Source organism: Python bivittatus, unplaced genomic scaffold, assembly GCF_059951505.1.
Source record: "Python bivittatus isolate LINGU-HERP-01145 unplaced genomic scaffold, Pbiv_v1 ctg000220_np1212, whole genome shotgun sequence".
NCBI lineage: Eukaryota > Metazoa > Chordata > Lepidosauria > Squamata > Pythonidae > Python > Python bivittatus.
This window is the reverse complement of record NW_028277048.1, coordinates 5,826,396-5,848,688: the sequence shown is the minus strand read 5'-3', so window position 1 is coordinate 5,848,688 and position 22,293 is coordinate 5,826,396. Positions and strand designations below refer to the sequence as shown.

Below are 22,293 nucleotides of genomic sequence, written 5' to 3'. Positions count from 1 at the left end.
TCTTCTGGATGTTGCTGGTGCAAAATTCTCAGTAATTTTAGCTGGTGCAGCCAACGATGGAGAATGCTTATATTCTTACTATAAATACTGTGCTTATTATATTTGTACTGTTTGCAATGATTATTGTGATGATTGTACTTGGTTTTCACTGTACAGTGCCATGAGTCCATGTGAAATGTGGCGGTCTAAAAATAAAGTAAGCAAATAAGTAAATGAAAAAAAAGCAACATCTGGACGCCACTAATTCCTCCCTTCTTTCCTTATTGCTTTTGCAAACGTATGTATCTTCTGCAATGTGCACAGGGAGAAAAATGCACAAGGGCCCAGTTTAGAAGCAAACATTTTAATACATATATATCTCCATTAAAAGGGACAATTGTATATATATATATTTATATATATATTAAAAAAATAAAAGTTAGTGTTTCCACAGGCAAGATTCTGCTGGGATAAAGATGGTACCGTTTAGTGTGTGTGCCAAAGAGAGACTGACACCTGGTGATATGAGTGGCGGATTGCTCCTCCTGGCACTTGCTAGGGTAAAGTTTGCTCCACAGACTGGCCCAGGGATTTCCAACTCTTCAGCCTCTACGGACAGAATTTATACCACATATTATGTAAATCTTTTAACCATTTAAAATCATGGGTGATTGCACAGAATCCTGGAAATTCATCATGAATAGGTTAGCTGGTATTCCGCAAGATTTTTCCAGCCCCTGCCCCTACATTAGCAGGATGCTTTGTTACATTGCCACATCTGTGCTATAAAGAGGCCCTCTGACTGCAGGCTTGCCACGCTCAAGGGTGGGACATGCTATTCCTGTTAAAGGCATATCCTCAAAGCAGCCACCTGCAGGCTCAAGTGTGCTAGCTGTGTTCCCAGCTGTAGTTTTCCTCTCTTCACTTTGTTTAATTTATATCCTGCTTTATTTTTTAGAATTCAAGGCAACATACGTAATGCTCCCTCTTCCTATTTCCCACATTACAACCCAGTGAGGTGAGCTGGGCTGAGAGAGAGTGACTGGCTCAAAGTCACCCAGCCGGCTTTCGTGCCTAAGAGGGGACTCAGAACTCACAGTCTCCCTGTTTCTAGTCCAGCACCTTAACCACTATATAGTACCAAAGTGGCTCTTAGTAAACCAGCCTATCAGGGAATTGCTACAATTCATTATGTGAATGGAACAAGAAAGCAACAGAGGCATTTAGCATAGGATGAATGCATAGGTGTATTTCAAATTGGGCATAGATTATGGATAGGGAGATATTTCACTTTCTCTCGGAACCGGATTTTTATAAATTTGTCAGTTTTTCTGAATCTCAGTTTTTGCAGATCTGTTGAACTTGAATTTCCCCCCCCAAGTTTACATTAAAATCTGAACGTTGTTTGGTGTGCATTTATCCAATTTCGGTTGCATTTGCTTGACAATTTTGCCTAATGTTACATAGCTTCTGCAAACAAACTTTCTTAATATGATAAATTTGTGTACATTATTTTCATGAACATATGCAGAAATGAATATGTACAGACTTGTGGCACCACAAAATTTGAAAAAGTGCATTTTTAAAACAGTAATTCAGAAATGTACAAATTTCAAATGATAAGGAAATCTTGGTGTATTGGTTCAAAACACAAACATTGTTAAGTTTGTACTGTATACCAACTCAACAAATCAGGGATTGGGGATGGAGATAATAGCAAAGGATGGATAATTTAAAATAACCCATATTGCTTAAGAGGATGTATACAAACACACACACACACACACACACACACACTCAAACACCCATTTTGCTCTACTAAAATGAGCTTTTACAGATTTTGGAAGGCCTAGAAGACCTTGAAAAATCTACCAGCAGAAATAATAGTGAATTGAATGGTCATAGCATGAGCAATACTCATTCTCCGTCGCCTTAAACCCTGGATATTATTAATAATTTCAACACCAATATGCCATTTTTGCTTATATTCTCCCTTTCAAGGTCACCTGCAATCAGTGGGAACTTGATTGTTACTGGTAAGAAGTGAATGGAGTCAGTCGATGGGGGGGGGGCTTCCCCCTCCCATAAAGGAGGAACATCCAAACATCATGTAACAGCCTCTGCTTGAAAGCAGCCAAAGGTCTTGCCCCAGATTTGGCCACACAGGAAGAGCAAAAGCGAGAAAGCAAGTACAAACCGTAGCCAGAGGAAGAGAGAGCCGGACATCTGGTGCACAGCATCCCTTCATGCGTACAGAAATGTCATAGCAGACTCCTTCTTGCCAAGGATGGGCATTAGTCCATGCCCCTTCACAGAAAGACGAATAGGCCTAGACACCAGCCTCAGTGTGGACATTGGTGGCATTGACATCATCTATACATTGATGTCAATGCAGGCATGTAACATGACAACTCAGGAATACCTTACAGAGGAGCTACAGTATGTCACATAGCCACATCTACTGGCACTTGCATACTAAAGATTACATGCACACTTACATACACAGGACAAACATGGTGATACTTCATGGCTATGACAAGCAGCATAAACATACATGCTTCATAGTTTAAGTTTGCAGTTAGACATACACTGAAATCCCACTGAACTTAATGGGACCTACTTTAGAGTAGGCATGCCAAAAATGTGCTTATGCATGCACACACACACACACACACACACACATATACTGATTGCTATCTCACCTTACTTAAATCATTTCTCATATAATTTGCTTAGCTGCTTAAGGTATATCCACAGGAAGGTGACCCACAGCTCCTTGTTACTCTATGCTTTCACGTTTGTGTACTTTTTCCCTTGCTCTACCCTAACTCCCATATTTCATACCTGTTGTTGGTAACAGTTCCTTTACCACATCCAACTCTACACTTTCTGTGCTTTCATCTATCCTGGGAGAGGTGCTGATGCTCAAAACCCACCTAAGAAGTTAGTGTCTATCTGAGATACAAGAGTGGTAAGAGATAAGCATTAGAGGCATATGCTCACATATGCATTTCTGCCTTTTATGATAAAGACATCTCAACTGTAGATCATATCCTTGTTGTTGGATTCCAGAGCTGAAACAACTCTGGCTCATATTATGTCCTAGGTGGATATTTCATAAGCTGCACCCTTGCCTATACAGTAAGTACAATGGGCTGTGATCCTGTCATTCCTCTCCAAGCTACAGTCTGTATTATTTGGAACCAGGAACCGTGTTATGCAGGAAGTGATAAGTTATAATATTTTTGGTTTTCAGTTAGTTGGGGAGATTGTATTCATGCCTTGGGGAGGTTATATATGTACAGGTTGTCCTTGTTTAGTGACTGCCCTGCTTAGCAACCATTCGGAGATGAAAAAGTAACTTTATGACCAATCCTTGCATTTACGACCTTTGCGGGTCTGTAAAGCAAAGGAAAGCTGAAGTAAGATTATAAGCACAGTTAGGGATGGCTTCGCTTAATGACCTATTGCCAGTCCAAATTGTGGTTGCTAAGTGAGTTGTATGCAGGAATACATTCCTTCAGAACACTGTTCTGGAGCAAAGAAAGTGGGGATGATGGTTCCTTAAATTACTCTGGACTGCATTGCCTGTGCCTGAGGAGGGAAATGATTCCCACGCTTGCATCTCATTCTGATTCATAAAAACATCCTCCTCTCACCCTCCTATGGCATGTTCCTACACATCATGCTGGGTGAATCACATTTCCAGGCTGGAACCAGCTATGCAGGCAGGAAACACCCACTTCTGGCTTTCTCCTTAAAGGCATTGCCACCTTTCCTGCTTTTCATCACTTCTTAGAGATGCCCCAACCTCAGAAACCCACTCCCCGCAAGCCCCCCAGCACTCCTTTGTTCTCACCCTATAGCTTGATTGTTGTTGTTATTGGGATAGAAGTCACAAAGCCTCTGCTGCAGACTGGAATTTCAGGTTGGGACAGGGATACTTAAGACAGACTGCATGTGTGTACAAACCCAGCCTCTTCACACACATGGTTAGGGCTGAAGATTATTCTGATGCAAAATCTTCCCTCAGAATTAGTGTCCTTGGGGAGTGGGGGAACAGGGTTTGGCTAGAAGTTGCTGCCAAATCCAGCATCAGACCAGTCTTTCACATTGCCATTTCTTTCAAAAGGGGCAAACCATGGCCTGGTCACACACCTCATTCCCATTTCAGCATGACCTGCCAGCAAGTCCTGTTGCCACCACCAGATTGCCAGTGGGCTAGAAACTGAGGACTTGATCCTCCTGATGGAGCCACATTTGCTTCTAAAGGTTCTAGTTACTGGTCTTCAACTTAATCCACTACTACACACGCTGAGAAGGGTTGCCCTGCTTTCCAGAATGTTAAGCTGAGCCCTCCCTGAGCTCCATTCTCCAAAAGTATATTAGGAGATGACAAGGACTTTGGATAGATGTTCTCTAAGCATGTAATGTCTCAGCATTGCTTTTGTTCCCTGAAGTACCCTCCTAATATGAGCTTCGGTTTACTCAGTTCATTGAGGCAGCCATATGCTGAATGATAAACTAAACTTAATGGGGCTTATTTTTGGCTCGGCATACATAAAATTGCATGGTTTAAGAAGCTTTTGGATGGTTTCAGGAACTCCTTCCCTGTCAGTGCCACTTGGAACAGTATGGGCTACAAGGGCATTGAAATTGGAAAGGTGCATAGAAGATGGGAAATCTTGCTCAGCAAGGAAGTTTTCTCCAAGTTCTACAGAGCTGCAGGACAAAGGGCAAACCAATGGGAATGGCGGTCACAAAGTTGCTGGTCTAACTAGTTTTATATTCCTTTTTTGGGGGGGGGGGTTATAAATATTTAATGCTCCTGAATGTAATGCATTTCAGAAAGAGAGAAGCTAGCCTTTCTCACATTTAAAAAAAGGGTTCCACATGCTTAGAGTAGATAAGTGCTCATGTTTGAATGGTGTAAATTCTATTCATTTCAGTCATGCTTCTGCAGGCGAACTTCCCCTGGACTGCCTCTTATTAAATGAACTGAAATTGGCATTTGCCTGTTGGATCTCAGGCATCTAAATCTATTAGGCCAAACCAGGGCATGTCAATTAAAATCTGTTAAATTCCCTAATCTGCCCATCTGCAAATCTGTCCAAACTGAAACTTTTTGTTTGGCTCCTGAAGGAAAATCAAAAGGATTACCACTGGTAATGACATCCATGCTGATTATGTAAAATGAGAGCAACCATACACTGATGAGGTTTTTTTCCCAAGGGTTCTAGGAAATTCCAGCCTTATGTGAAAGTGTGAAAGAATGAAATTAAAACAAATCTTCCCTCTCTCATTTAAAAAACCTTATTTTTTAAATCCACTCTTTCTTAATATGCATTAAGTCTATCCATACTTACTACAAGGAAACAGTTTGAGTGAATATAAGTCTACAGATTCAGATTGCTTGTACATGTGATGTTTTCAGAAAAATATCCCCTTAACTGCTCTTATCATTATATCTCAGTTTAGCTTCAAAAAGGCAAGCTAAGGAAGGAAATAGGAAACTTACTTCAAGATAGGAAGGGGAAGGGGTGGCTACTGAAAGGTGGAGAAATGCTTTGTTATTGCTTTTGAAAACATATTTAAAACCAGATGTAAATCCAATCCCACAGAACCTAAATGCATTCTGTTCAGTGAAAAATATTAAAAACAGAAAGGATAACTTTAGTAGGAATTATGATAGCTTTGCAATGTTTCTCTTCACTATCCACAAGAGCTGCTTATGCATTTTTGTGCATTTATTTAATCACTGTATATATCCTTTACCATATTTAAAAAAACCTCAAACTTGTTTAACTTCCACGTTACAGGAGAGGAAGAGGCTTTTTAAAAGAATGATAATGCTTTGGCAAGGATGAAGAGAACATATAGTTTGGCATCTGTAATGTCAAGAACATTAGCAGATATGTACCCAAAGCCGCTCTACATACGTCTTTGGAAACAGCCTTTGCACTCCCTTCAGAAAGTGAAGAGCCAGATATTTCATATTTCCAGCAGCGAAGGTACTATCAAAATACCCTCTGTGCTTCTAAAGAAATGATTGTCTTCAACTTCAGTCACTACACAAGAAACGCAGGGGTCATCTGGTTGGGATTACAAGTGTTGCAGTCTTGAGTGCCTCAAGTTGAAGTCTGGTTTTAATCAACTAAACTTGCAAAGGGCCCAACTGATCAAAGCAACAGATTGCTTTGCTGGGAAGAGCGAATGAATGTTTTGTGGAAAGAGGAGAAATCTGAAAGTATGGCTTGGAGATGCAGGACCAAAAAACATGTGGGTCTAAACACAGACAAGGGCAACTTTTAGAAAAGAGGAGAATCGTACCAAATCAGATTCTTGGTAGCTCAGCAGCTACCCACCCTTCCCCACTTCATGTCAGTCAATCAGTCAGCAGTCACTCTGTCTCACACACTCCTAACATAAATTCATAATACTGTGCAGGTCTAGTGAACAAATGGACACCTCCACATAAGTCCAAGGCAGGTTGATTTGGCCACCAGGACAATATATTCATCAGGTTTGTACCGCTTTCTTGCGTCCAATCCAACCCCCCATTCTTTGCCAGTGCCTGTCCATTCCATAGTTCCTTTCTTTGTATCTTTTCACACAAATGTGGAATGTTCCTTCATGAAAGATAAAGTGGGAAGGTCCTGTTTTGGGGTGCACCGCTCCAAGGAACTGGAACTGCGGAGGGGGATCATGCAACGCTCTGCTGGCTTTCCCTGCCCCATCATCCCCCAGCAACACAGCACCCGTAAGAATTCCTTCCTCATGTCCTTGCTGCGGAGGGTGTAGATGAGGGGGTTAATGGCTGAATTGAGGGTAGCAAAGGCAAAGAAATACTTTGACTGGTAAAGGATAGGGCAAGACTTCCTGGCACATGAAGCGTCTATCAGGAGGATGGTAAAGGCAGGCAGCCAGCAGATGATGAAGGCCCCCAGGACAAAGGTAACTGTCCTGAGCAAGGCCATTGTCTGGGAGCTGGCTTTCTCAGCATGGCTGGAGCGGACGATACGGTAGATCCGGACATAGAGGACCACAATGGAGAAGAGGATGACAGTAAAAATGGTAACCACAAAGACAATGTAGCTTTTAGAGTAAAGGGGCAGAACAGTGGAGCACTTCTCAAGATCAGACATGCAGTTCCAGCCAAGGATGGGCAGCCCCCCAATGGTGGCTGAGATGACCCAGCAGGCCCCAATCAGCAGCACCATCCGGCAGTTCTTGTCACTACTGTAGACCTTCACCTTTGTGATAGCCACGTGTCGTTCAATCGCAATGGCTAACAAACTGAAGACTGAAGCTGCCAGGGTGGTAAAGGCAGTGCCTTCTCGCACAAACCACTGTATCGGAGTGAGGCGAAAGGTGGCTGGGCCCGAGAGCACAATGTTGGCAATGAAGGCTGAGCCAGCCATGAGGTCTGAAAAGGCCAGATTGCCAATGAAGATGAACATGGCTGAGTGGAATTTCTTGTTCCTCCAAACGGACATGAGCACCAGCAGGTTCTCCAGGATAATGAAGCAACAGAGCACAATGATGGCAATGGCAATGGGAGTCAGCGAAGACACCTCATCTCTCTCTAGCTTGTCCTTAGTGTAGTTGTAGTGCTGGAAGATTTTGTCCTTGTTGAAGTAGTACTTGTAGACATTCCCCATGACTGGTTATAGAGGTACCCCCCCAGGGAGGTCTCTAACAGAGGGCATTGGGATAAGACCACACCAGAAATAAGTTCATTTGGAAAAGAGGAACTGAGGGTCAACTAGGCGAAATCTGGAGATGAAAAAAGACACACAAAATCAATCAGACTATTTGCTTAAAACAGCAGGCGAAAAACCGACATAGAAGAGATTTGGGGACAGGGAGAGCCATCCGTTTTAAGAATATTCATTTCACTTCATCAATGCGACCATTGTTTGAAGAGATCTTCCTACAGGATAATCCAGCCCCCCTCCCTAAATGCTCAGATTTCATCTTTTTTTTTTTTTTTAAAGCAATCTTTAATGTTTGAGGTAGTTGCTAGGCAGTTCCTCAGCTGAAAAACCTGACCCTTGCTTCCCACATTCTGGCATGTTAGCATAGAAATCTCAAAAAAAAAAAAAAAAAAAAGGCATTGTTTACATGACAACATTTGTTTTATGGAAAATGGCTTTATAGTTGGACCACATTAATCATGTTCAAGTATACATAATTAAGTTCTTTGCTGATTTGTGCTGACAAGCTTAGGGAGGAGTGAATCTGACAATTTCAGTACAGTTTTACATTTTTCTTACCTGAAGTTCAGTTTATCCTGTTTCCATATCAGCTTGTAACTTTTTGTAAAAAAAAAACAAAAACTAAATGAAAATATATGTCTTACATATGTTTCTTTGTTTATTTCAATTTTCCTAATTTGTAGTCTGGGGCAAAAACATTTTCCTCTGTATAAATGTTCTACAGTATATTTTATCTTCATCAAGATACACATTTTCATATACATTTGTTCCTAGTAGAGGGATTTTCCATAATATATACAGTTTTGTATACTATAGTTTTTGCAGAGAACTAAATGGCAACATTTTGAAACTATGAATCATTAGGGACAGCAGCATTTCACTTCATTCAAGGTTCAAAAGCAGTGTTGTCCAAACTTGGCCACTTTAAGATGAGTGGACTTCAACTCCTGTTCAAAAGGTTCAGGATGATGTGTAAAGCTTTACAAGGCTTAGGCCCAAGCTACTACAAGGACTGTCTTCTTCCACATAGATCATCCCTGCAATTCTTAGAGTGCCTGTTGTAGGTCCTGCCAGATATATTTGTTGTCAGCAGTTAATTCTGCTTTCTTCAGGAAGGGTGCATGCTATAGAAGTTGTTGTTACTGGAGCTGAAGGAAATGCCTTCTTTATTAAGCTTCAGAGGGAGCCAGAAACAGACCTATTCACAGAAGCCTTTTAACAGATGAGTGTTGTAATGTAAGATCTCAGTGTCTTATGTTTCTTGTTTTTTACGAGAGTTTGTAGTGTGTTTTTCAGGCGTAGAGGGAGTTGGTGGTATCAACAATTTCCAAATATATAAATAAATACACATTGATATCTTTACATCAAAATGGGCACTGAACACATTTCTTCCCCATTCCAGTTTAGGCTTCTGCACAGCCTATCTCAGGCCCACACAAGAAAATCATTTCCTCTCCTCTCCTCTCCTCTCCTGATATTGGTGTCATTAGTAACTGAGAGGCAAAACTTCTTGCTCTACCTTAACTTTCAGGGTATGGACAGAATCTGACTATTTGCTCCCTCATCTTTTTAGCTGATGCCTTGCAACAGGCTGTCTCTCAAAATGGCAGATCCTGTGGGATTCCAACTGAAAGACCAACAGGCAAACATAAAACCTCTGTTCCTAGGTTTGAGAACTGAAATGTTTCATGCAGTGTCTCTGAAGGTGCACTGAGTAGGCCTTTTCCTCCCCTGAAAATACATTCCACCATTCCTACAAAAGTCTTAAGGATGAAATGTGTATACATGATTGGGAACTTTCCCACACTAACAGCAAGCAAATTTTTAAAGAACCACAGAATAGGAACATACAGGCATCATGGTGTATGCATTTACATACATCAGATCTTAGATCAGCCTTCCCTTCAGACACCTGTGCTGGATAAGTGTTCTCACACTGGTAGATCCAGTAAATCTGGGGAAGGTTGCCATAGAAAATGCAAATACTAGCGTTGCTCACTCCTCTTTAAAAGCTTTTGTCTTAGCCAAAAGAACAAGGAATGGCTAACTAGTAAAATACTACTCTGTTAATCCTTATCCATTGCCACTCCATGCCTCTAGTGTTATTCTTGCCTTATCTAGGGCTCTGGCACAGCCTCCTGTGCAGATACCTCCAAGGTTGCAGTTTAGGTATCACTTTTGCATCCCATCCACCTCATAATGGCCTGGTTTTTTTGGCTGGGTCATACAGTTAGGTTGGTCACACTTATAATCCCAGATTCTGGCTGGACGTTATCAGCTGGACCAGCACAGGTAGTTTAGTAAGCACTGTGGAAAAACAGTCCAATAACCATGAGTATCCCTGAACTTGGCTAGATGCTATCTTTCCCCAGAAATATCTGGTCTTCCCCCACCAGCACTGGGGAAATTAGGTCCAAGGTGCTTTACACATTTTTATTCAAAATGGTAGGCTCAGCGAACTTGATATTTGAGAGATATGGAGCAAAGCTTGAGAGATATGGAACAATGTCAAAGTAAAGTCTTCCATGAGTCAAGCTCAACTCCCAGTGACAACAATATAGAAGTGGTTTGCTACTACTGCCTTTTTCTGGGGATTCTTTTTTTTTTTTTTTACTTCCCAGTGTACCTTACAGCCCTGGGATGTCATGATAGTCTCCTATTCAAGAACTAACCAGGTCTGTTACCGTGTAGCTTTTCTGAGATCAATCAAGGTTGGCTACATGCTGCCATCTGCTGTGAGAAAGTCAGGGGAGTTACAAATGTTGATCAGTAATTATCTAGATGCTTCATGTATATTATCTCTGGAATCATCCTTGCAGCAGTGTTGCAGGGTAGGACAGTATTATTCTTTCCACATTAGGCCAAGAGTGAGAGAAAGTGGGTTAACTAAGGACACAGCTGTGGTGTGACTGGCAGTACACACTTCCTGGTTCATAGCTCAGTCTCCTGGGGAAAATAGATAGGCACACTGCTGGTTAGAGGGCAGAGAGAGAAGAGGTTTCCTGGTATGACAGCAGGCCATTGCACCACTTCTCATGTGTGATCCTTTACAGGACAATTATCATTCCTTATTCTTGTTAAGAAGGCAAGGTCTGCCATGCATAGGATGAAGTCAGAAGAGGGATCTGTTTTCCAGGGCATACCAGCTTTCAGAACATATCCCTCTTCAGGTGGAAAAAGTCTTTTCCCTATGGGGCCACTTCAAAACATGCAGTCAGGTCAGCGGTTTGCCCATACGTGGGGGCATATTACCAGCTGGAACTGCAGCAATCCTACTTTTTCATCACAAATTGTCCAATGACCATTTCTTTCCATTCCATTCTTGTGTTTGTTTACTCCAAACACAGCAATAATTAGTGATTCACTGGCACCTCTTGGTGAATCTATGAGGATGAAGGGCATTCAAAAGGGCACTAATGATCAGGCTCCAGATAATACAATGCAGGCTGAGTCAAACCATTGGAGCAACCAGCTCACTGTCGTTGACTCTTACTGCCGCAATTCCCCAAAGACCCAGACAGAAGGCTTTCCACGCTCTTTGTTCTTCAGAACTTGTATACAACAGAGGTCCTAAGAAACAAACTTGGAACCTTCAGTATGCAAAGTATATTTTCACCAAACTGTAGCATTGGAGGAAGAAAAGAAAAACAAATACCTGGTAGCATATCTCAAATAAGAATGGCATGGTTGGTGTTCCAAGGAAAAACTTATTTGCCACATTGGGCTGCTAGCTTGAGAAAAGGCCTAAAACTTGGATCTATAGCACCATTTTCCCCTGGGTCTTCTAGTAACATAGACCCAATAAAGTCTATTTTTTAGAAAGAAGCAGGTTGGGAAACAAAAACTAGATCAGGCATGACTAATATAATGCACCAACATCGTGGCCCTCTAGAGTCTTGGGACTCTGGTTAGGAATGTGTGAAAACTCAGAGACTGTAACTGTGCATGGCTGGCAGACTGCATCTGGCTTGATAAATCAGGCCCAAGGTTTGAGGAAAGATTAGCAGAACTAGGGTTCAAATACTTAGGTCTACTCAACATAGACCTAGCCAAAGAATCACCACAAACATCACTCGCTTTTAAGTTCCAGTTTCCACAACTCATGGCTTTGATCTTTTCAGACTGCTTTTAAAGAATATACAGTAGAATGATAATGAGATTCCCACATTTAATCAAACATCTGTATAACAATTAAGGTGTGCCTTTGCTTACTTAAAGACATAACATGACTGTCAAAGAAACAAGACAGGTATTCAAGTAACAGCATTGCTCTTTTTTTTTTTTCATTAAAATATATTATGCTTCAACTTTCACTTAAGTAGTAGGTTGGAAGCCCCACCTTCCCCTGCAACATAAGTCTCCAAGAGTTAGAGGCCTGAACCCCAGGCAGACTGGGAGAAGCACAGTGCTGCTCCTCACTCCCACGGTCTGTGTGTGTATGGAATAAAAAGTGGAATTGCTTCCCTCCAACTTAAAAAAAATAGACAAGCCCACTGCTTACTTCCCACCCCAAATTATTAACGGCTTAAAGAACAACTAGACATCAGCCCTTCCCATGGCCTCTGGAAAGGAGGATGCCTGTTGGGATGGGCAGCAATGACTATGGGACAAACTGGTATATAAACAAATACTTTCAGGGGAGTTCCATCCCCAAAGCAAGGTGATGGCATGTATGCAAGAAGCAATGAGAATCTGGCCACGTGGACCAGATATTGACACAGCTATTATAGGAAACATTAATTACAGATGGGTAAGGTTCCTTTCCTTTCAGCTGCAGAAGCATTTACCCTTCTGGATCTCTGCCCCTTCATCTCACTAAGTTGCTGAATGTATTTGACACATAGCAACAGGCAGTTCAGTGCATAACAGTGGGAACCAAGTTGGCCCTTAGAAATTCTTCACCAAATACGTGGGCAGAGAAATTGGGCGGATGAGTTCTTAAAATGGCTCCAGATGGAGAACTTCTCCCACCATTTCTCAAGGGCAGGCTTCCTCCTTAGCAGGGATGGTTGCACTGTTACTCAAAAGGTTCTCTGGGGAAGTTCCTTCATGATAACCCTTCCCTTATGATTGAAAAAGCATGGGAAATTAGGGAGGCTGCAGACCACTGCTGAGAGAATTGTATTATCTTGGTAGATAAAGGGAAGGCAAACGGCTCCTCTTCCTTGCTTTTGTCATTGCCCCTATCTTGAGTATGGCAGGTAAGTAGGCAGCAACAGCAGACCAAAGAAGCTGTAGACCCTCTTCGTGGCCTGGGCAGGTACCTGATGATGCAGAGCCCCGATATCGAAACCAGGGCTTTCTTGGCCAATCCAATCCCCACCCCACATCTTTGGACGGGGCCTGTAATTGACCCTCAGTGTGTCAGGTATTATTCAGCCTACTTATCAAAAACTCCAGGTCATCCCAAAGATGGCTGTTGAAGAGCAAGAGGGCCCAGTAAGTTGCTTGGCAAGACCTGCCTGACCACTTGAAAAACGTCCAGGTCAGGCTTGCCTTCCAGAAGACTTAGAGATGCTTTCCTCCCAGAATGTTGCAGGTTTGGATATGACTTTTTCTTAAAAAAAGAAAACATTATCTTTATCTAGCTGCCTCCACTCAGTGGCTGGGGAGAGGAAAGAACAGCAACTGTATTGGAAGGAAGGGGTCAATGACTTCCCCTAAAAGACAGTGGCAGGACAGGAAAATTTGATGAATGGCTAGCAGCCACTTCTGAGGGATATAAGTATTCCTCTGTATCTTTAACTCCTTCCTTCCCCAAAGGGTCCCAAAGAAAGGACAGAGAAGAGCCTCAACCATTCAAAGGGCCTCTGTAGCAACTACAACTCCTGCCACATGCAGCAAATGAGGGGAAAGAATTGCAGTCCAACCCCGCTCCCCCTCCTGATTGGCATCAGGTTGCACTGCCATTCGGATGACTTGTGGGTAACTAACACAGGCAGCACACATGGACTGCAGCAATTCAGCCAACAGCAAGAAAGCAAGTTACCTGGGGAGGCCTTTAGTAAGGTAAGGGGGAAGCTTGCTGGCCCGATTCAGAAAGCCCAGGATTCATCTCTAGTCCGGATCCCCAGGTTTTCAGCAGCAGTCGGCATCGTGTTTTTCTGAGGAAGGTTACAGAAAGCAGAAGAATTAGCAGGTGGGTCCTTCTGTGTCACTTACTTCAAGCTTCTTAGTCAGAAGTTACATGAAATTTCTACCTTGCTATTCAGCCACCTCACTGTGAAACAGCATCTAACAAACTGAAACAATAAGCACTGAATAAAGCTGCAAATTTTGAATATTTAGGATTATTGCCATTGACTGCAAATATATGAGATCCCATATCTGGGCTGCAGATTGGCATTAGGACAAAACTCCAGGTTTGCCTCCTTAAATATGGCTTTTCTCCATGTTTGTATAATGCAGAAAGAAGTGTAGGATGGTTTAGAGCAGTGTTGTCCAAACTTGGCCACTTTAAGATGAGTGGACTTCAACTCCCAGAATTCCCCAGGCTGGCTGGGGAATTCTGGGAGTTGAAGTCCACTCATCTTAAAGTGGCCAAGTTTGGACAACACTGGTTTAGAGCAAGGTTTTTCACAAGGAGTTCTGTGTAGATTATGCTTTCATGAGAACTTGATGGAGCTCCATAAGAGACTAAAGGCAAAACAAGAAAAAAGTTCACTCAAACACAGCCAATCTTCTGTCACAAGAGTTTTGTCTCTTGATTAGGGGTTCCAGGATTTTTTTTTTTTAACCAACAGGTTCCATGGCCTGAAAAAGTTTGAAAACCCCTGGTTTAGAGGAGCAGAAGAACATGCGGTTAAATTTGTGCTTGATCCTTCCTGAAGTTCACCGACAACAGAAGATCTGTTACTGCCTTAGTGTTCCAAGCAGTATATCTCTCTGGTTCATGAAATTTTAACAACATGTACCCTTCTGATTTCCACAAAATTGCTGCTATTTTGATTTGGAAGATCTTAGCTTTCAGTCCTTTTAAGCCAATTTCTAGTCCACCTGACTGCAGTTTGCACAGAAATGTGTTTGAAAATATATTGGTGATACCTAAAGGCAAATGGGAAACTGGAATTTTGAACAGATAAAAGTCTAATGAGCAGGACTACAGTGTCTTTCAAAGTTCTTCCTGTTCATCCATTGGTAGAAAACTAGCCAAACTCAATTGTATAAAGTAATATAAAAGGAGGAACCCTGAAATACTATGCAAGATAGTTCATTTTACATAATTTCTGCAGACTGTAGAAAGATCAGGATAGAGTACTTCCACATGAGGACTGTACTACTTTGAAAGTATCTCCAGATCTCTGTATTCATAAATCTGTGTTCAGATGTGTAGATGATTTATTTCTGGCTCATGTGCTATATATCTGAAAATGCAGTAAAAGAAGCCTTTCTTTAAATCACTGCAGCTCAGTAGACCTTGTATGTGGTTCAGCCTCCCATTTGCAGAAACTTCTACTTTAACTCCCGGTGTTCTGCACGTGAGGGAAGGTGGAACAAATGACATGTTTGATCATGACATAATACAAATATTGCAGCTTACATATTTGCATCAGGTGTCATGACATCATTATATAATAATGCCAATTAAGGAATGGCATAATGGCATATCATAAGTCTCATTGTTTTGACATCCTCATGGCTTCTGAAAGATGCCACTGCTTCTCCAGATTTTTTTTTTTTTGGCATACAATCAGACAAATGCACAGCAACATGACGTAAAAACATGGATGTGTGTGTGTATACAAGCAATTTGCTTTATTTCTCTTTTGTATGGTATAGCAGTGAGAAGATCACTGCTGATTACAGCAGTATTGAAGACAGCTTGTGGGACTTCTGCCTTTTTTTCCCCCCAGTTGTGCCAAGTTAGCATGTTTGAAGCGGACTGTGGGTTCCTCTTCCAAGTTATTTTTGTGTGTCTGGGGAAGAGAAGCAATGCTACACATAGATCCTTTTCTTTCCACCTCAAGATCTGTACACTTCCAGAAAACATACGTGGAAGTTGAAGCTCTCTGCAAGTTCCCTTTGTCTAAAAATTAACATGAAAAGTTGCCTGAACCACTTCACTACATTACTGTAGTAATCTGTCTGCAAGGCAAGCATATTTGCACACTTTCTCTAATATACTATTAGGTTTTAAGCCAGCAAAGGAAAAAGGTTCATGCTTTATGCAACAGGGTATTGGTGCCAAGTAATTATAATGGATTTGCATAACTAATTAAGCCATTTATGTAGGTAATTACACAAGTTATATATCTTCTAGAAACACATACGTTTTTCAGTCTAGTTCTCAAAAATGTAAATCATTAGTGGTTGATAGTCTGGGACAGCAAATGGCTGATAATGCATAAAATAACTAAGTCTGCACTGATGCGAGACTGCTAAAAAAAAAAAAAGGCAGAAAATAGAAATCACTGAGGAACCATCTCATAAGTGGTCAAAGCCCTCATTTTCATTTCCACTTGTACTGAATTTGGAAACTTTTTGCTATTTCTTCTCTCAGCTTAGCAATTGTGCTGGACAGAAGCACAGGTTCATGGACAAGAAGAAAGAGAGAGCAATCACTTTTTTTTTCTTCCTCACGCTGGAAAATCCTAAAGAACGTAATTTAAGCTTTTACTCCTCTCTTAACTTACTGCTAATTCCACTTCCTCTTAGCAAGGTCATTCTGTGATTTAATTTTTTTTAAAATTAATGTTAATGTTTTTAAAAGGTTAGTTGCTTTCAAGATTTAGGATAGTCTTCTCCAATATGGTGTCCTGAAAATGTGTTGCTCTGTAATATGCCTCAGCCACAGCCAGCAAGCTGGTGAAGCCAAAAGCTGTGGGTTTAAAGAATTATAACCCAACCCATATGCAGGGCATTATGTTGAGGCTGACAGGCTCAATGAAGTCCGAAATAAGTAAGTTAGACAGGGAGAATGGTCATGTTTTTCATGCTCTTCAATTGAAAGTGTCAAAAGAAAACAGTTGAGATCCACACTTTTGCAGAACAGGCCTTCTAATGTCTTTTTGGATTTGCAGAATGCTTGGATGTTATTTACATCTAACAAGTCCCCACTGCTGGTGGGGCACAGGGCCAGTGGAATGAACCGGGTGACAAGTCATTTCTTTGTCTCGCTTAAAACTTGGTATAGAAAGGCCGTGTTACAACAGAAAAGGAAACCAAGAAGTGTCTCATTTATTCTTTTCACACTGAAAAACGGGGACGTGAACATTTCTGCTTCCCTCCACTTGAAGGGAAGAGGAAGTTCCTAGAGAAACTCAAAAGGCACCCTTATCCCAGCTTCTGACCTCAAGTCCAGAACAAAGCTTGGAGACAGCCTGGGTTGGCCTTTTACCATCATTCAGAAGTAGCAATAGGGATGATCCCAAAAGCCAGGTGGATGTGAGCAGAGGTCTAAAGAGCCTGAGTTTTCAGTAGGAGGCTGAGCCAGGCTTTTTGTGCTGTAGAACAAGGCAGGAGGCCCTCTCCCTCAGCTGGGACCAATCAGCAAAGCTTTTTTCAAGAGTTCAAGTGCACAGTGAATTCCCCAGGTTCTCTTTATGCCATCATAATTTAGGATGAACTAAGCAGTGGTTGCAACAAAAGTCACAGTCACATGCTGAACTCAGCAAAATGGAAGGGAATAAGCCCATGCATATCCCAGAGCTCAAGTGGAAGTTGGTGTCTGTGTGTTTGAGTGTGTGAATTAACAACATGTTTTCAGTCATGATGGCAAGGACATCTGCTTTTTGGTAACCCTTTCTAAGGCTGTAAATAGAATTATTTAAATGTATGCTGTTGATGTATGGGAAAAGCCAGCTTTAATTTGGCTGACGCTCCCTTAAAAAATGGTTCTTCTAGATGTATTGCTCCCTACCACACTCCTATCAGGTTTATTCTTTGGAAAAGTTATCCTGCATTAATCCCCATCTTGTATCTAAGTATAAAAATTGGCTATGCTGGCTAAGGGTACTGGGAGTTCAGTAACATTTGGAGAATTATAGATTGCCATCTCTCATTCGTAGCAATACTTTATTTACATCACTGATGTTGGAACTTGGATCAAGTACATGTTTGTCAATTTTTAGATACTGCAAAACTAGTTTGGGCAAAATATAGGGAAAAATCAACTAATGAGTATTTAAAACATTTGAACTTGAAAAACTGCCAAGTGTGGTAAATAAAAGGAAAGAGCAAAATACTTTACAAGACACTTTACTTTCATTGTATTTTGGAACAGAGTTACTGGGTTAAGTAATTTAATTATTCTTGGACCAGGATTCTGGAGTCTAGAGAAGTTTTGTACAGGTGAAAATATATATTTTTGGCATTCAAAATAATTTACTTAAAAAAAAATCACTATTCTCTAATTAAATATTTGGGCATGGTTTTCCATAGCTCTACCAAAATTATGTCATACAAAATGCTCAAAAAACAGTGGCCACAATTCAATCTTTTCACTTCAACCAGAGGACCACAACATATCCCAGCACGCTGAAGCTAGATTCATGCACAACTACTTTTCAGTGTCCAGCTAGGATCTTATACTTCCTTTACTCCTCTTGAAATGGTCCAGTACTCCAATACCCTTAGCCAGCATAGCCAGTTGTGAGAGATGATGGTAATAAATTTCTCCAGTTTTGTAAAGGGTTTAATATAATGATATGGCATAGAACATAATGTGTTATAATGCTGTTAAATATATCAGTACGCTAAACCGTTTAATTTTTATTTCTTGTAAAATAAACTCATATTCAAAAAATATTACCAACAAATGGTATCCCAATTATTACTCCCAAAACATTCTGTCAGAATCATTCCTCAATTTGGAAACACGTGCCAGATCTGTAGGACTTGTATTCCACCGGATGACCAAAGGTGAGGGATGCTGAGAATTGTAGTTTATTTATTTTATTTGTATCCCACCTTCCCCTCTTCCTATTTTCCCCCCACAACAACTTTTTGAGGAAGGTAGGGTTGCGAGAGACTAATTGCCCAATTGTGAGTTCCCACAGCTGAGGGTAGACTAGAGCTAGGTCTCCCTGCTCCTAGTCCAACATCTTAACCACTATACCACACTGTCTCTGAAATGTATTTATGTTGCATCTGGAAAGCTACAGGCTTTCCATTACTGCCTTAAAGTAATCAAATTTCAAGTGCCCCAATTTACTATGCCAGAGAGTAATGAAGCCCCAAATGAATTTCTTGGACTTAAATTTCTTTTTAAACCTCAGTGAAGTTTTTATCTATGTACAGACACACAAATGCATACACACAAAAAAACACACAGAAGGGCAGAGGGTATACACTCTGTACTAAGCAGAAATGTGATTTGGTTTTGAATTAGTATGATGTATGGAATCCAGTTACTGTGGTTTATTAATCATGGTTTACAGTTTAGCAGGACTCTAGGGCTTGTTTAATAAATAAGCTACATGGCTTACTGCAAGATGTGAACCACATACAGAAGGCGTGAGTCTTTTAATTTTAGGATACATACGGTGATCTATTAAGATATTAATGGTGGCTCTGTTGTGGAGGCACATTTATTGCATTTGATCAACATATATTATTGGACTCAACTCAGGAAAATAACTTAGTAATTCAGGTGAAACCAGCTGGATATAGTTCTGATTGGCCAAATCAGGAAATCTACCTTCCCTCCCAAAGGAGTATTTCAATTCCCTCTCTCCCTCCACATAATTCAGTGATAAATGCAAGTAAGTATTGGGACATATTGTACAAGAAACTGAAAACTGAAGAGTCAGTTTACCAGAGGCATGTGATCGACAGATAAGACAATTAATTAAATCAAGATTTTACTCTCTGATTAATGTGCTTGATTAAAGGGGGGGGTTGAAACATGCAGTTGACTTCTAGTCTTTGGTACATCTGACCTCCAACCCCACCTTTCTATGAGCTTTTGCATCAATGAGGAGAGTTTGGCAGGTGCATCAGCTTCAGACTCCTCCAAAATAGCCTGATAATTTGCAATGGCTGACATCCCACCGTTCAGAAACAGTAATATTCCAGTCTCCCTTTTACTTTTCAGATTGTAGACCTTCCATTGATTAGAGTTTAATTTGATTGTCCTTCCGACATCGTTTGCTAGCAACTTTGTAGGGGGGAACATCAGAACTTGGTTTGACCTTAGTCTAATGCAGCTGATTATATACATTACCAGTAGGGAAAAGGCAGTTGTATGGGAGGGCAGAAGAAAGAGATACATTAAGGTGTGTACAAAGAGCAGGGTATACAGTACACTGTCACTTCTATTGTGTACAAAAATGTATTCCATGCCCCTGTTTTCTTAGAGAGTGCACATCACAGTCAGTAACTGCCCATAGCTATGATGCCATAGTCAGGACAGCAGCAGTTAGAGTGAGAGAGAAGAAGTGACTTCTGGTGGTGGACTTCTGGTTTTGACAGGTTTGTTGTGTATTCTTGGTACTGTGTATTTCTCCCTCAAGGGAGCAGCTTTAAAATGCTCAGATTAAAATGTTGCTAGGTTTAGTCAATCATAGGGCTTATCCACATTGCACTCTTAAGCCGCTTCTGACCTGTGCTCAGGTCAGATTGACTCTAAAATGGCTTAAGACAATCTTGTCTAAACTGAGAGACAGCAACAGCTTGCAAGGGACTCAGTCTGGAGAACAGGCAACCACATCCTCCCACTGGACAATGTCCCCGCTGATGTGCTCTCCCATCTTTCCATTCCTCTAAAGCAATTGCCAATCACCTTCCTTCCTCTGTGCGGGTCTTCCTGGAGATGTATACTTTTATGTTTGTGTACATAGAGATGCGTGTGTGTGTGTGTGTGTGTGTGTGTGTGTCACCCTGAAGACAATGATCAGCTTTAAATTTTTTTTCTTACTGCCTTGTTGGCCTCTCATGTCTTCTGGATTTACTCTATTAAAAAAAACACATACAGGGAAAAATAGCTCAGGGAAAGAAAAATAATTAAAACACGTAGACATTTCTGCTGGGTTTTCAACTAGCAACCTTCTATTTACAAGGCAACTGTTATGACCGCTGTGCTATTAAAAGCATGGTTGGTAATGGTAGCTGTAGAAAACATTAGAGGCCATGTTAACCACTGACTCAGTTGAGGGGACATTCCTGCCATTGTACTCAATTAACTCCTGGTTAGCCTGCAACAACATAAAGCCATAATGGACAGGAGCACTTGAAATGACATAAGAAGGAAAAATATACTTTATAACTGCAGGAAAACAAGCTCAGAGGTTGCATTTGTGATGGGAGGAGTTGAGTACAGAGCAACATTGTTCTTGCCCTTCAAAAATGGTTGCTGGCCTATTCTAGCAATGGAGCAACTGGGCCGTGTGGATAAGCCCATGTCTTCCAAATAAATCTGTAAAAATGTACTATCCTACAAATAATGTATATCATCCTTTTTCATCTCAGTCAAAGGAATCCCTGCAATATCAATACCCTAAAGAGAGAGAGGGGAGAGGAACCAACTCTTGCTCAATTTATAGAAATATCCTCGCTTTGTGAACTGGAAAATATTATTACTGGCCACAGAAGAGTAGCTTTCTTCAAACTTGGGTTAATATGATACAACATTGATGTCCCAAGGTTCTCCAACTTTGGAAGAACAGAAGAGCAATAGATACTCCATATTTGGATGGCCATCCAAACTCCTTCCAACCATTCATTCATTCATTCATTCATTCATTCATTCATTCATTCATTCATATATCAAATTTGTCACCACCCATCTTGTTAAAAAGCAACTCTGGTACCAATAGAAGCGAATATGTGTAGCTCAGGGTTGAACTGTGGAGTCCTTGGGGTTCTCTGAGCTTGGCTGTTTTCTTGCAAATGTTTCGTTACCCGGCTAGGTAACATCTTCAGTGCTAGGATGGAATGGGGTTTGCTCTCTGTTTATATACAGTGGCATGCCCTGCCAGTGTTGGTGGGAGTGGGGGTTTTGTTTTATTCCCCCCACCCCAGTTCCTTGATTAGAGTATTGTTTACTGCTGATTGTACGTCTGGTGATAATCTTGGTGTTAATCTCTGTTTATCTGGGTGATGATTTCTGGTTAGGAGATGTTCAATTGAAACTATGGTTAAGTCTGTCCATATGTTGTGAGATTATTAACCATAGTTTCAACTGGGAAACCGTTAGCATTTTAGACCAAGCTAAATCCAAAAATGTGAGGGAATTCCTGAAAGCTTGGTATTCAGACAAGGCAGCCATCAACAGGCACATAGAGATAAACAACATCTACACACTGTTCAAAAGAGACAATAAAAAGGAAAACAAAGGACCAGAACATCTCCTCACCAGCAATCATCACCCAGATAAGCAGAGATTAACACCAAGATTATCACCAGACATACAATCAGCAGTAAATAATACCCTAATCAAGGAACTACCAGAGAAAACAATAAAACAAAACAAAACCCACACCACCACCAACACCAGCAGGGCATGCCACTGCATATAAAGAGAGAGCAAACCCCATCCCATTCTAGCACTGAAGATGTTACCTAGCTGGGTAACGAAGTATTTGCAAGAAAACAGCGAAGCTCAGAGAATCCCAAGAAGCAACTCTGAGCGGTTTTCTTTGCTTTGTTTACAGATCCA

At 41.1% G+C, this 22,293-nt stretch overlaps 1 protein-coding gene across 5 annotated transcripts in view; it reads right to left on the bottom strand.

The window, feature by feature from the left end:
* Positions 1-333: 333 nt before the first annotated feature.
* Positions 334-22,293, bottom strand: part of S1PR2 (sphingosine-1-phosphate receptor 2) — a 63,842-nt gene continuing 41,882 nt past the window's right edge. For 3 of the 5 annotated variants that reach the window (XM_088137711.1, XM_088137713.1, XM_088137714.1), the window contains 2 exons: positions 13,687-13,801; positions 334-7,755 (listed from right to left, as the gene is read on the bottom strand). In XM_088137711.1, coding sequence (XP_087993837.1) covers positions 6,588-7,640 — 1,053 coding nt within the window. In that variant the 5' untranslated portion in view covers positions 7,641-7,755; positions 13,687-13,801 and the 3' untranslated portion in view covers positions 334-6,587. Of the gene's footprint in view, positions 7,756-8,255; positions 8,295-13,686; positions 13,802-22,293 lie in introns of all 5 variants that reach the window. The other 2 variants (XM_088137712.1, XM_088137715.1) reach the window with 1 other exon arrangement.